Source organism: Tamandua tetradactyla, chromosome 4 (assembly GCF_023851605.1).
Source record: "Tamandua tetradactyla isolate mTamTet1 chromosome 4, mTamTet1.pri, whole genome shotgun sequence".
NCBI classification, from domain to species: Eukaryota; Metazoa; Chordata; class Mammalia; order Pilosa; family Myrmecophagidae; genus Tamandua; species Tamandua tetradactyla.
The window spans coordinates 125,751,699-125,766,031 of NC_135330.1; the positions used below are offsets into that span (position 1 = coordinate 125,751,699).

Consider the following 14,333-nt stretch of genomic DNA (forward strand, 5'->3'; position numbering starts at 1 on the left):
TGGCTATAAAAATATGAATATCTCAAAGTAAGAAGACTGTAATAATGTAGAGCTGTGTAAACACAGAGAATGGTGGTTATATTAAATGTGAGGAGACGATACATGGGCTTTTTTAACAATTTTGTCCAATGATGGGGTTTCAAAGTGAACAATTTAGGAACAAGATATCATTTTAAGGTTTTCTGAAAGAAACCAAGATGGCTTTTAAGTTCCTGTCTCTTGGAGATGCCTAAAAAGGGAGGACGTTGTGGCAGTTAAATATGGCACGCAAATAAAATTATCTGAATAGGAGACAAGGAGGTTTCCACAGCCAAATCCCCATTAGGTGATACATTGGATTTTTGTTCTAATGCAAATCCAGTCCTACCCCAGTCCTAGTTTTAACCCTTTTAAGCCCATGTGGGAATAATGAACTTTTATTGCTTAAGGTTCCATTATTTTCATTTTAAGGAAAGAGATTTGTATACAATTTTGAAATGCCATCCAGTCTCTGTGGTCTTTTGGCAACACTGCCTATTTTGTGCAACAGTAGCTCTTAGAGCAAAATGATTTAACTGTTTGGCCCTAGGATGCGTTTTAAGAACACTCATGCCTGGCAAGGGCATCTAACAACTACCATTTAGTAATTCACCAGACAAAAACAAGTCCCAATTCACTGCCAGCTACAATTCCTGGGTCTCAAAAAATTTTAATAGTTAATATGAAGGTAAAAGAAAATGACTGCCACGTGTTTTGGTTTTTCAATTAAATTAGAAATTTACACACCAGGACCTAGTCTTTCCAAATGTCACATAGTTCTCCCAAAATGTAGTCATAAAACTGTACCATGAAAATGTGCTTCTTGTTCTTTATGCTTACCTTTAAAAGAGAGTTTATTTGGTAAGTTAAAATGTAAAACTGATATATATCATAGCCTAAATGATTTAGTTTCTAACTAGGAAATTCAGATCTACATTGGATTATGATATTTTAAAATAGAATGAATTGCCTAGGAACTAATCATTTATGGCTAAACTAACATTTTAAAATCATTAACAAGTCTTGTTTTTACATAAATAGTATGGTAACAACTAAGAGTTTTGGAGCAACTTGGTATAAATAATTGTATTTTTTAGATTTATCAGAAAATTTTGATAGGAATTATTTAAATGCCTGCTTCATATAAACACTAGGTGTTTTATATACTTTGTTAAAATATTATAAAATGTTAACAAAAAGGACATATAGGCACATACAATTAGATTGCTTCCCTTATTTAAAAAGTACTTTAAATATTTTATTGGAAAAATAAAACAGACTTGTTAGCAGCAGGTGTTTGCTTTCAGGCAACCCAGTGGTCACTTAGTTGTCTGTGTGTGCTTGCCAACGTCTCCACACTGACAATAGAGAAGGGGGACAGAAAGCTACCCTGGGTTTTGTCTAGGGCCTGCATGGAACATCCTCTCAAGGGCACTGGGTTATATCAGATGGTGTCGCGTTGGCCTTTTACCTGCTAATTCAAATGAACATGCTGTTTGCTCAGAAACACAAAATTAACCTTCAACATCTGACCAAGAATTAAAGGTCACTGTTATCATTTCATCTATATTTGGCTAAAGGAATACCATGGATTTTAAAACCCAACAGACACCACGCCACGTTGTTGAAGGGGCAGTAATGAAGGAAACATCTCCAACAGAAAATGAACTGTTCCTCGCATGGACACTTACCTCTCTCTTGACTGTTTTGTGTCTTCCCCAGTGCAGCTGCAGTCCTTCTCTTCAGGCCTGCTCAGAACTGAGCAGAGGGAGAGCTGGCTGCTCACCTGCGGGAGCCCAGCGTGGAGGCTCTGCTTGCCTCTGGGCTCCTGGCCCTCCTGCTTGGGGGTGTCCTTCAGCTCCTGCCGACAGCTGCTCTGGGCGCTGACTGCTCCTTCCTGTCTGGACCTCCCTGCCTTCCTCTGCCCCTGGGAGTTGGTGTCATCTTCACTTTCCTTTAGTCGCTAGGCTTTTCCCCTGTGGCTGCTGCTGGGCCCCAAGTTTCCAGAGTGCTTACTTACCACCTGGTGTGTCTAAACTAACTGACTGCATTTAAATTTTGTTTCTGAAAAGCCAAAGCCCTTCCAAACCCACTTTAAGAACAGATACTTAGAATTAACTGCTTTCCCAAACAAAACAATCTTGCTTTGTTGTTTGGCTGCTCTCTGCTTAAGTGTGGAAATGTTCTTCACCTTTCTTGATTTTGAAAATTTGTTTTCAAGGAAATAACAATTGCAATTGGAGGGCAAAAGGCACATTTGAGCAACACATAAGAGAACTATTTATTCCCACATTGGCTATGGATAACACTGTTCCCCAATGTCTCTAAACAGGGCCTGGTTCACAGTTCTAATTAATTAAGTTTATTAACTTGGAGCTGAAAGGAGGTGGCATCTCAACCAAGGAAATAAAAAGCAGTGGACCTTGCCAGACAAGTTCTTCTAACTGAAGGTAAAAGAACAGTCACTTATTACACATTATAAAGCAAAATAGATGCTTAGCTAGACTGCACATCAACAGTGTATTGTCAGTTTATTTATACAATACCCCTTCAAAAGAGAATAAAACAATTATTTCTCTTTTAGTGCAAGCAGCAAGTTTATTTTCTTTTATATGGAATTAGCAGAGCAATGATGCCCCAAATGAGGTAAGATTGCAATATTTGCGTATGAAAATTTTCCTTTAAAACACTCATTCAGCTCTTTGTTAAAGGTGTGATTGTCAGATCAAAGAAACTGCAATTCAAAGTTTGATCACAAATTAAAAAGAGAATCATTACTTGAGACGTTTCAAAATGGCAACTTTATCCCATAGTCATAATTATCAGTGGAATTAATGTTCTTTCAGCTAGACTGACTACTTCAGCAGCATTGTAATGTTGTATATAGCCACTGTATGCAAAAGAGCTTGTATTTTGCAAACAGAAAGCATACTTTGTGATGACATCATTTTTGGAAATGTGTCCCATTGCTTTATAATCCCCAACAGGGTCTAATTAACATGATTTCAACAATGATGATAATGAGATTACCAGTCATTCGCACATAGGTACAATATATTCAGCTATATGGTTTTGATGCTAGGTTGATAGCATGGAGATCTCAAATGGGGAGAAACTTTGGGCCTGCATAAATAATTTACATGGATATGTAGCAAGAATTGAGGTTGATGATTCAATATTCATTAATGTTCAAAATAGTAAAGTAAAAAATACAGTGACTTAGAGAGATGGAATTTTCTTAAGGACATATTGCTGAACACATGGCCACCTACCTGCTCCCTTAAGCATTATGTATAATTTAACCACCAAATATAGAACAGATGAATACCAGGAGACAAAAACAGCGAGAAAGCCCATTACAATGTTCAATAAGCCAAAGCCTCAAGTATATAGAAAAAGCACTGCAATCATGTATTTAGCTTTATATATCTCATATATATCATAATTTAAAGCTATATAAAATCACTTATATAAAAGCAATTTTTTTTCAAGAGTTAGCTTAGAGCATAGCTTTATATTTGGCTTAATCATTTTTTACCACTTTAATTTATAAAGCTCGTAATCTTGCCAGCAGGGCTTCAACTTCAGGAACTGATTCATTTTTAGAAATGGAGCCAAGAAGTTCCATTTCCCTTTTTTTGTTGCTTTCTACATTACAGCCTTCCTTCTTCTCAACTGCCTTGATCCTCCCTGTAGTCGGACGAGTGTCTAGATTATAATTAAGCTCCTTGGCGACTGGAGTCCTTGTTGAGTTGCAATTGATACTGTAGTGTGAACATGACCCTTCTGTCAACTGTATCTTCTGATTTTCTACAGTAAGGAGGAAAATAACATAAAACTTGTCACTGTGATAACCAAGGACTGAATACGTCATAAAACATACATTTAAAACAATTATTCTCAATAAATAAGTCCTGTTAGAAAGACTAAGCTGAGAAAATGCTATATTCAACAGAGTAAGGTGGATTTAAAATAAAATGTGGAGGTAAAAATAAATGAAAATATAAAAAGACAACCACTTTAGTAGAACCAATGTTCACTTCCTTCTATCTTTATGCCTGAAATGCCCATCCCTCAGTTATTAACCAGGCTTGGTCCCATGTTTCACCCAGGTCTCTGCTCAAATGTCTTCTAATTGGAAAGGCCTCTCCTGACCTCTCCATACATCTAAAATGACACTCCCCCCTTTCATCACTCTATCCTGTTAACCCTCACTTTTTCCTTCATAGAACTCATGGTCACCAGGTACAACACATATCTACTTATTGTTTCATAGTTTGCCTTTTTACCAGAATGTATGCTTTAAGACAGCAGGGGCTTTGTTTTGAATATTACTGTGTCCTCAGTGCCCAGAATGGTCTGGTGTAAAGTAGGTACTCAATAAATATGTGTTGGGTAAAGAAATTGTTTTCACATTCTGTGACCCAAGATAAGCATAAGTTTGAATAATTATAAGATAAATTACCTTTTCTAAGAAAGCCAAGAAGGAAAGTTTCTAATAAGAATTAAAGTCAAAAGAGAATTGTGCCAGAATTTGTTAAATATAGAGACATACACACACACACACATATATATGGTCCTCCTTTACTTGACATACCAGATCCAAGGATGAAATTAATAAAGAAATATATATATATATTCCCTTATTAATAAGTGACAGTGAACCTGACTAATCAAGGTGGTAAGGAAAGAGTTTCAATAGCTAATGATTAAATGGCTCTGCGTAAGATTGACTTTCCCAAAGAGCACTAGATTTTTTTTTTAATTAACTGACTCTCACATCACACAACCTTATGAGTGATCTCTCTCACAGATCTCGAACTTTTAAAAAACAGACATCCTCAATATTCATGTAACCTTGAACAGGGCTTGAAAATGGCTTCAACAAACTTGACATGACATTTAAAGTTTTTTGGTTATTCGCTGAGAGATGTTCCATTATCCCAACAGTAATGACTTTGGAGCACAAGCAGTCACTCATGACAGTGTGTTTTATGTGAGTGCTGAAAATTCCGACTGAAAACAGCTTGTACATTAAAAGGAGGCTGCTGAAGATATTTACTGCACTGTCATTTCCTGACCAGGGGCTTCCAGTGATGGATGAGTATTTTACACACTTTCTTGGACGATTTCAACAAATTTTAGAAGCATGATCACCTTTTAGCTGTTGGAAGAAAATAAATACACTTTTCCTATCACTTTCTCTATCAGGTGGGTAATTGTTACCCCCAAATCAAAATCTAACAGAATAGTGATTTTCTCTTAGAGCACTTAATGCTCTAAAGTTTATAATGTACATATTACATTTGTGGGAAAGAATATGTTTTTCCACTGACATACTTTTTTTTCTTTCCTAGCACCCACCCCTGCTTCAAAGAGTGTATAAAAAGGTGCATTTGCAGCTAAGTGCAGACTTTAGTAAGCTTATTGCTCCTTTTCCTAAACGTTCCTATTTTGTTATTTGGCCTCTTGTAAACTGTTTCATCATATGACAATATCTCCAACCAACCAGCCTATTCTGCAAGTGGGAAACTCCAGTTAAATGTTTGATAGGAGAGAAGAGATTAAATTGGGTAAAATATGAGTCTGGATAAAATATATATTGTGTCTTCTATGGTTATATCAACTGCAATTCTGCATATGGCAAAATGAAAAGAATGTAGGAGTGTAAGGTAACTTTGGATTGTAAATCCAAGCTTTTCCACTTGACTTTAACAAGTTACTTAACTTCTTTGAGTCTCAGGTTCTAATAATCAACCTCAAGGAGTAGCTGTGAGAAACAAAGGAAATAATGTGGGTGGCCCCTCAAGCCCAGTGTCTGGGCCCTTGGAGATACTTTTCCTTTTAAATTCTTTGAAGAGGGTCATTTCCCACTGAAGAATTAGGGTTTATTCAGATGCTCTGACTTCTCTGACTTTGTGGTGACCTACCAGTGAGGGCTGAAATACCATTTTACTAATAGCTTACATTTATATAGCACCCTTATTTATAAAGTATTTTAAACATTACTGCCCTCGTTCTATAGATTGAGAGGTGAAAGCAAAAGAAGGTTAAGTCATTTGCTTAGACTTAGTTACTGAGTAAATCAGTGGCTGAAGCCACATGCTGTCTCTAGAGATACTGTGATGTCTTAAGGAAATTTGAAAAGCTTTTTGCCAAAGAAAAGTGCTAAGTAATTCAAAGCTAAGTTTTGTAATCACAGTGTCCTGTACTTATAGTTCAAAATGGTTTCTAACACATTTAATTCTCCCAGTCACCTTGTAAAGCAGAGAATATCCCTATGTCAACTACCTAGCATGGTAGGTCCAAGGTCATAATACATATCCTCCTCTTTTTTGATCTCTCTTAAATTCATGACCATGAATGTCAAGTACAACCTAAATCCCACTACAATTCCCTCATCCATTTACTCTCCCATTCTCCCAGATGACTATTTCGTATCTTCTGCTTTCTTTTCAAACCTCCAATATGTCCTCCCTCATTCTCATTTAACCCAATCATAGAAGCAATCAGAAGAGAAGTCTCACAAGCTCCCACCCACATCTACCATCTACCTACTACAGGAACATGCCCCTTCCCCACTCCCTGCCCTTTAGGAATGTTCCCTCAACATGAGCATCAGATACCACCCACTGTTTTATGTTCAAGGACATTCCTCTGGCAGCTGAGTTTTCTCTCTACTGCATCATCAATGACTCCTTCTCCTTCTCCATGAGCTCATTCCCCTCAGCATATAAGTAGGTTGTAATTTCCCGAGGAAGAAAAAAAAAAAAATCTCGATTTGACCTCACATCCTCCTCCAGTAATGACCTCAATTCTTGGCTCCCTTTCATTATCATGAAAGAACTGCCCATACTTACCGTCTCAACCCCTCTTTTCCCATTTTTGTCTTGAAAAATCATTCCAATCATTCTTTTGACTCCTTACTCTTTCAAATCAGCTTTTTTTTTTTTTAAAGATCACTAACGAACTGTGTGTTGCTAAAAACAAGGACTACATATCTGCTGAGATATCTTGGCCCTCCTTTACTTGGCATACCAGATCCAAGAATGAAATGCCCAGCATAACCTGGGGTTTTCTTCTAGTGTTCAGTATTTGAACACTTTTTGGCAACGTAGATAAATAACAATGGGAGGGCACTGTGGGCAAGAACATTTCTACCTTTTTGTGAAAACTCAAAATAGCTGTAGGCTTGCATTAGGGACAAAACGATAAGAGAAAATTGGAGGTGGTATTTAAATCCTCCGTGTTTTCAGATGGAGAATCTTTCATGAGAAGGAACAGGCAAGAAACTAAAAAGGAAAGAGACATTCCTGAGACCATTAGAGAAATAAAAAAGAAAGTAGACAAGGGCTGCTTTAAGAATGAAATTTATAGCTCTGCTAGGAATTCTTTGATAACAATTTTTCACTCCCAAGCCTCACATGTTTCCCTCAGCACTCCAAAGCCCCCATCCTGGTCCTCAGCTTTTCTTCTCTTTGCTTTGCAGCCAGCCATGGAGACCCAATTTGTGGAATTGAGGGAGTCACATCTTAAATTGCAAAGCAGATCAATGGAGGGGGGGTTGAAGGAGTCTCCTTTTCCACTGCAACTAGAGAAAAATGATTACAAGCAGAGGATACTCCCAAGTTAGAAGTTCACTTTCATAAAGATATATTACTATGTTGGTTCAAGGCCAGACAACTTATGCCATTACTATCACAGGCATACCTCGTTTTACTGCACTTTACCTCTTTGTACTTTGCAGTTATGGCATTTTTTAAAAGCTTCAAACTTTTCTTCTGCAGTTTCTTCACCTCACAAACAGAAGGTTTGTGGCAGCCCTGCAATGAGTAAGCCTATCGGTGGCATTTTTCCAACAGCATGTGCTCACTTTATATCTCTGTGTCATATTTTAGTAATTTGTGCAATACTTCCAACTTTTATTTTTATATATGTTATGGTGAGCTGTGATTAGTGGTCTTCGATGTTCTTATTCTGATTGTTTTGGGGTGCCATGAACCACACCCATACAAGACAGTGAACTTAATCGATACATGTTGTGTGTGTTCTGACTGTGCCACCAATTGGCCTATTTCTCAACTCTCTCTTTCTTCTTGGGCCACCTTATTCCCTGAGACACAACAATGTTGAAATTAGACCAATTAATAAATCCAACAATGGCCTCAAAGTGTTCAAGTGAAGGGAAGAGTTGCATGTCTCTCACTTTAAATAAAAAACTAGAAATGGTTTAAGCTTAGTGAGGAAGACAAGTCAAAATCTGAGATAGATCAAAAGCTAGGCTTCTTGAGCCAAACAGCCAAGCTGTAGATGTAAAGGAAGGAAATTAAAAGTGCTACTCCAGTGAACATATGAATGATAAGAAAGTAAAACAGCCTTATTGCTGATTTGGAGAAAGTTTTAGTAGTTTGGATGGAAGATCATACCATTCACAGTATTTCCTTAAGTCAAAGTCTAATCCAGAGCAAGGTCCTCTTCAATTTTATGCAGGCTGAGAGAGGTGAGGAAACTGCAGAAGAAAAGATTGAAGCTTGCAGAGGTTGGTTCATGAGGTCTAAGGAAAAAAGCCATCTCCAAAATATCCAAGTGCACAGTGAAGCAACCAATGTAGGTGTAGAAGCTGCAGCAAGTTATCCAGAAGATCTAGCTAAGATAATTGATGAAGGTGGCTACACTAAACCACAGATTTTCAATGTAGATAAAACAGCCTTCTATGGAGGGAGACGCCACCTAGAACATTCATTGGTAGAGAGCAGAAGTCAACACCTGGCTTCAATGCTTCTAAGGACAGGCTGACTTTCCTATTAGGCGCTAATGCCGCTGGTGACTTTAAGTTGAAACCAGTGTTCATTTATTACCCTTAAAGTCCTAGGGAACTTAAGAATTATGCTAAATCTACTCTGCCTATCCCATATAAATGGAGCAACAGTGCCTGGATAATAGCACATTTATTTACAACATGGTTTACTTATTATTTTAAACCCATCACAATATTACTGCTCATTGACAAAGCATCTGATCACCCAAGATCTCTGATAGAGACATACAACAAGATTAATGTTGTTTTCATGCCTCCTAACCCAATATCTACTCTGCAGCCCAGTGATCAAGGAATAAGATTGACTTTCAAATCTTTATTATTTAAGATATACATTTCAAAAGGCTATACCTGCCATTGCAGTGATTCCTCTGATGGATTTGGGCAAAGTAAATTGAAAAATAATTCACCAAAGTAAATTCACCATTCTAGAGGCCATTAAGAACACTGATGATTCTTGGAAGGGGGCCAAAACATCAACGTTAACAGGAGTTTGGAAGAAGTTCATTCCAACCCTCATAGATGACTTCGAGGGGTTCAAGACTTCATTGGAAGAAGTAATTGCAGATGTGGTGGAAACAGCAAAGGAACTAGAATTAGAAGTGAAACCTGAAGATATGACTGAATTGCTGCAATCCCAGAATAGAATTTGAATTGATGAGGCATTGCTTGTTGTGGATGAGCAAAGAAAGTGGTTTCTTGAGATAGAATTGACTCCTGGTGAAGATGCTGTGAACATTGTTGAAGTGACAGCAAAGGATTTAGAATGACATAAACTCAGCTAATAAAGCATGGTTTAAGAGGACTGACTCCAATTGTGAAAGAAGTTCTACTGTGGGTAAAATGCTATCAAACAACAATGAATGCTACAGAGAAATCTTTCATGAAACATTTCTTGAAATGTTTCATGAACCGTTTCATGAAATGATTTCAATCAATGTGGCAAACTTCATCACTGCCTTATTTGAAGAAACAGTCACAGCCACAGCCACAGCCACCCCAACCTTCAACAACCTTTAGCAACCACCCTAATCAGTCAGCAACCATCCATCAACAAAAAGATTCTACTTAGGTGAATGCTCAGAAGATGGTTAGAATTTTTAGCAATGAAGTATTTTTTAATTAAGGTATGCACTTTTTTTTTAGACATAATGCTATTGAACATTTACTAGACTATGGTATTGTAAACATAACTTTTACGTATACCAGGAAACTGAAAAACTCAAGTGACTCCTTTTATTGTGATATTTGCTTTATTGCAGTGGTCTGGAACTGAACTTGCAATATTAAATATTTTCTATTGGGGGCTTTGTGTGGGCTGACCTGGAGACCCAAATTCCATGCAAAAACATGCACTTAGTTGACTTCCAAATAACTTGGGGGACACCACAACTTTTTTGAGAGGACTCTTTATGCATATTGAGAGACATGACAGAAATTGCACTTTGAGGGAAGTGGGCTCATCCTTTTCACAATGAAATTGAAAACTCCAAATACAAGGTGACTCACTGGGGCACATGGACTCTTTCCATGAAAGGCAAGGCTGGAGCATTAATAAAAAGAGGGGTATTTTCTATCTCTCCTCAACTCAAACCCTTACCAAAAACACATTTTTTTTTTTAACCAAAAACACATTTTTAAAATGGAAACTAAAAATATTAAGGCAGGATAGGACAATTGCTTAATTCTCTGGAGACAGGAGGCTTGTGCTATTATATTGTGATTAAATCTAAGCCTTCTTTTTCCTTTATGATATTACAAGTGATGTCTCTGAAGAGAAGTATGATATATCTAGGACTACTGCCAATATCCAGGGCATTGGTGATTGTAGTACAGATAGGCAAAAAAACAGCTGCTATTCTTAGAAAAGATCTTAAGGGAATTCAATCCTCACATCTTGTATTTGTGTTTCTGTGGAAATAAACAGAGTGAGAGAATATATGCTATTTTCCTTTAAGATAGAAAACTTGCTTATTTCAATTTAATTCCTCATATGACACTTTAAGAATTGATTCTGGAGTCCCACTACAGATGTTTTTCTTAAACTGCATGAAAATTGTTGAAAAGTTGAATGGTTCTTAAATACAGAGAAACCACTGGACTTAAAAATGAGAATAAAAGCCTTAAATTACATCCTGAATTGGAATCCCACATGCCCTTTTGCAGACTATAGATTTGGATGACACAGAAAGCTTTAAAAAATAACCCATCATCCTGAGCTAACATTTCCATTGTTTCTGGAGTGACACAAAAGAAACAGGAAATCAGGAAAGCTGCTGACAAAAAAGTGAATATAAATATATGCAACTTGGCATCGGAATGAGGAAATGTTTCAGCCAACAGTTGCTAGGCTTCTTGAACTAAAAAGGCAATGTAAGGCCCTGGCTGATAGCCCTTGGGGAAAACCCTCTCTGCAGGGTTTATCAGTTGTAGTTGCTGCAGGAAATATCAGTTATGGTTCAGAAAGAGGCATTATTCCCTTTAAGTCAGTATTGATCCTCCATCATCTTGTGGTTCTAATGGGTGCTGGCTTCTAAAAAGTGCCAACTCTCAGATGAAATATAAAATTGAGCTCTGCCTTTTGTGGTTAATGGCCAGTCTGTGGCAGCTCTGACAGGAGGAAGAATATAGAATTCCAGTATCCTAAATTAACTGCATCTATTCAGTCTTCCTGATATTTGGCCTTTCCCTACAATTTGTTACCTTTGTGCTTAACCATTATTCTGACTTAGGTAGCGGCTTTGTTTTATTCCACCAATGGCTTTATTTTGTTGAAAGAAAAAAATGACCCATAAATATAATTTTTAAAAGCACCACTGGGTCTACATGATAGTAAAGCATGTGAAAAATATGTTTTTAATCTATGCAATAACTGAAGTTAGTGCTGGCCACCAGCAACCCATACCCCTGTGGTTTCCTTACAGTTGATTTACTGATGCTATAAATAATTGTCATTACTTGGTTTCATTTTGTTGTTTATTTTATTTTATGTATTGGAAATGTATAAAAATGATAAAAAGAGCAGAAGGGCATTTTGTACATAGTTACAATCTTTTAGGAGTATACCAAGAAATTCTTATTAAAATCAGTTATGTAAAAACAAAACAACAAAACAATTTGTCCCCCAGTTCAAACAAAATAGGTAAAGATCTTAAAAATTAAAATATCTCTAGATCACCTAACAAATGAACTAGAACTTTTTTTGCAAGAACCCACCCCATATACTCTTTTGTTCAGTCACTTTATCACTGCCCTTTGGGAAAAAAAAAAAATCTAAGACAGTACAACCATTTTGCAGTTTTAGGGCTAGAAGGAAGCTCAAGATGATGCAGGCTCCTAAGCATAGGATATCTAGGATAAGTTTAGCCTCCTTCCTCTAAAAAGAAAATGAACCCTTCTATTCAATTGCTGGTCTTTCTAATTTGTAATATACTACTTGAGTTGAATGTCCTTCTCTCTGCTTCATTCAGTCTCTCTCAACTCTCCACTCAATTCTTAGCTATTCTAATTTGGCTTTCATCCAGACCTTTCTACTGAAACTGCTCCCAAGAAGATCATCAAAGGTCTCAAAATTCTTAAATTCAATGGTATTTTCTCAAGCTTCATTTTCTCTCCATTTGTGACACTCTGAAAAGTTATTTATAACTCTGAGTATTATTATCATATTATGTAATGATGTCTGTACCATCACATTATCTTTATATATGGCTCTATAGTATGCAAATCTTTTCCCCATACATTCATATAACTCCTGTGAGAGGTGACATAGATATTTACCTTGTTTTGCATAAAACTGAGAAAACAATTTTTTGAGAAAGCAATTCAGAAATTAGGTAAATTTCCAGGCAGAGCCAATGACAGAACACAAGCCCTCAGATTCCTAGGTAACATGTTCTATCATGATATGACCGTTTGCCATGCTCATTCTCTTACTTTTTGATGATTCATTCATTTATAATGTTCTTTGATAATCTTTTCTACTTTCTCAACCACTCCCAAACACAATTATATGTCTCAGTGTAGACCTTCCCCACGTATAGATCCTCGGCCCACTTCTCTGTCCTTTCTACATTCTCTCCACCAAGACCTCACAACTTCACCATTTCCTGTAGGAAGAAGGCTCCCAGGTATGCATCTCCAAGCCCTGATGGCAGAGATTCAATCCTGTCTCCATTGTGGCCTCCCTAAGCATTTCTACTTGAATGCCCTAGTAGTACTTCACACAATATATTTTCAAACCAAACATATTGGCTTCTCTCCAAAGCAGCTTCTGTCTCATGCTAACCTATTAAAACCAAGCACAACATCTATTTACCATTCTTATTATTTGTTATTGACAGATGTCACAGGCTACTATGCACTTGTGGTCACCAGTGTGTAGCTTAGCAGCTAACAAGTAAAGTAGAAGCTTTTTTGGAAAGCAATCAGTTAAATAAATACTTTAGGACCCAAACATTTTCCTGAAGCCCTTTAAAGTGGTATCTTACCCAAACACCTTCTTCTTTTTTCTCTAATTTTAAACAGCTTTATTGAAATATAATTCAGGCATCATGCAATTCACCCACTTAAAGTGTACGATTCATTTGTTTTAGTAATTCACAAAATTGTGCAGCCATTCCACAACCTAATTTTAGAACAGCGTTATATTCCTTTTTTTAAAATTGTATAATACTTTATTGCTAAGAAATGCTAACCATCAACTGAGCCTTCAGCAAGTCATAGCCCTTTTGATGCTGCCTTGATGCTGATGGCTGCTGACTAATGAGGATGATGGTAGCCAAAGTTTGAGGTGGTTGTGGTGATTTCTTTTTTTTTTTAATATATTTTTATTGACAAATCTTCACACTACAGTCCATATATGGTATACAATCAATGGCTCATGATATCATCACATAGTTATGTATTCATCACCATGATCACTTTTAGAACATTTATATCACTCCAGAAAAAGTAAAAAGAAAGAAAAACTCATATATCCCCTATCCCTTACCCCTCCCTCTCACTGACAACTAGTATTTCAATCTACCCAATTATTTTACCCCTTATCCCCACTATGATTTATAATTATTTTTTTACTCATCTGTCCATTGCCTGGATAAAAGGAGCATCAGACACAAGGCTTTCACAATCACACAGTCTCACTGTAAAAGTTATATCATTATACAATCATCTTCAAGAATCAAGGCTATTGGAACACAGCTCTACAGTTTCAGGTACTTCCATCCAACCACTCCAGTATACCATAAAGTAAAAAGGGATATCTATACAATGCATAAGAATAACTTCCAGAATAACCTTTCGACTCTGCTTGATATCTCTCAGCCACTGAACTTTATTTTGTCTCATTTTTTTCTTCCCCTTTTGGGTCAAGAAGACTTTTTCAATTCCTTGATGCCAGATCCCAGCTCATCCCAGGATTCCTGTCCCAATTTGCTGGGGAGATTTTCTCCCTTGTTACCCATACGCTTTCAAGTATTTTCCTTAACTTCTTATACTT

General features: G+C 36.9%; 1 protein-coding gene across 4 annotated transcripts in view; it reads right to left on the bottom strand.

Moving 5' to 3' along the window:
• Nucleotides 1-2,572: 2,572 nt before the first annotated feature.
• The window catches only part of DIAPH3 (diaphanous related formin 3), a 609,701-nt gene continuing 597,940 nt past the window's right edge, over nucleotides 2,573-14,333 (bottom strand). For all 4 annotated transcript variants that reach the window (XM_077158393.1, XM_077158392.1, XM_077158397.1 and 1 more), the window contains one exon: nucleotides 2,573-3,828. In XM_077158393.1, coding sequence (XP_077014508.1) covers nucleotides 3,566-3,828 — 263 coding nt within the window. In that variant the 3' untranslated portion in view covers nucleotides 2,573-3,565. The remainder of the gene's footprint in view (nucleotides 3,829-14,333) is intronic.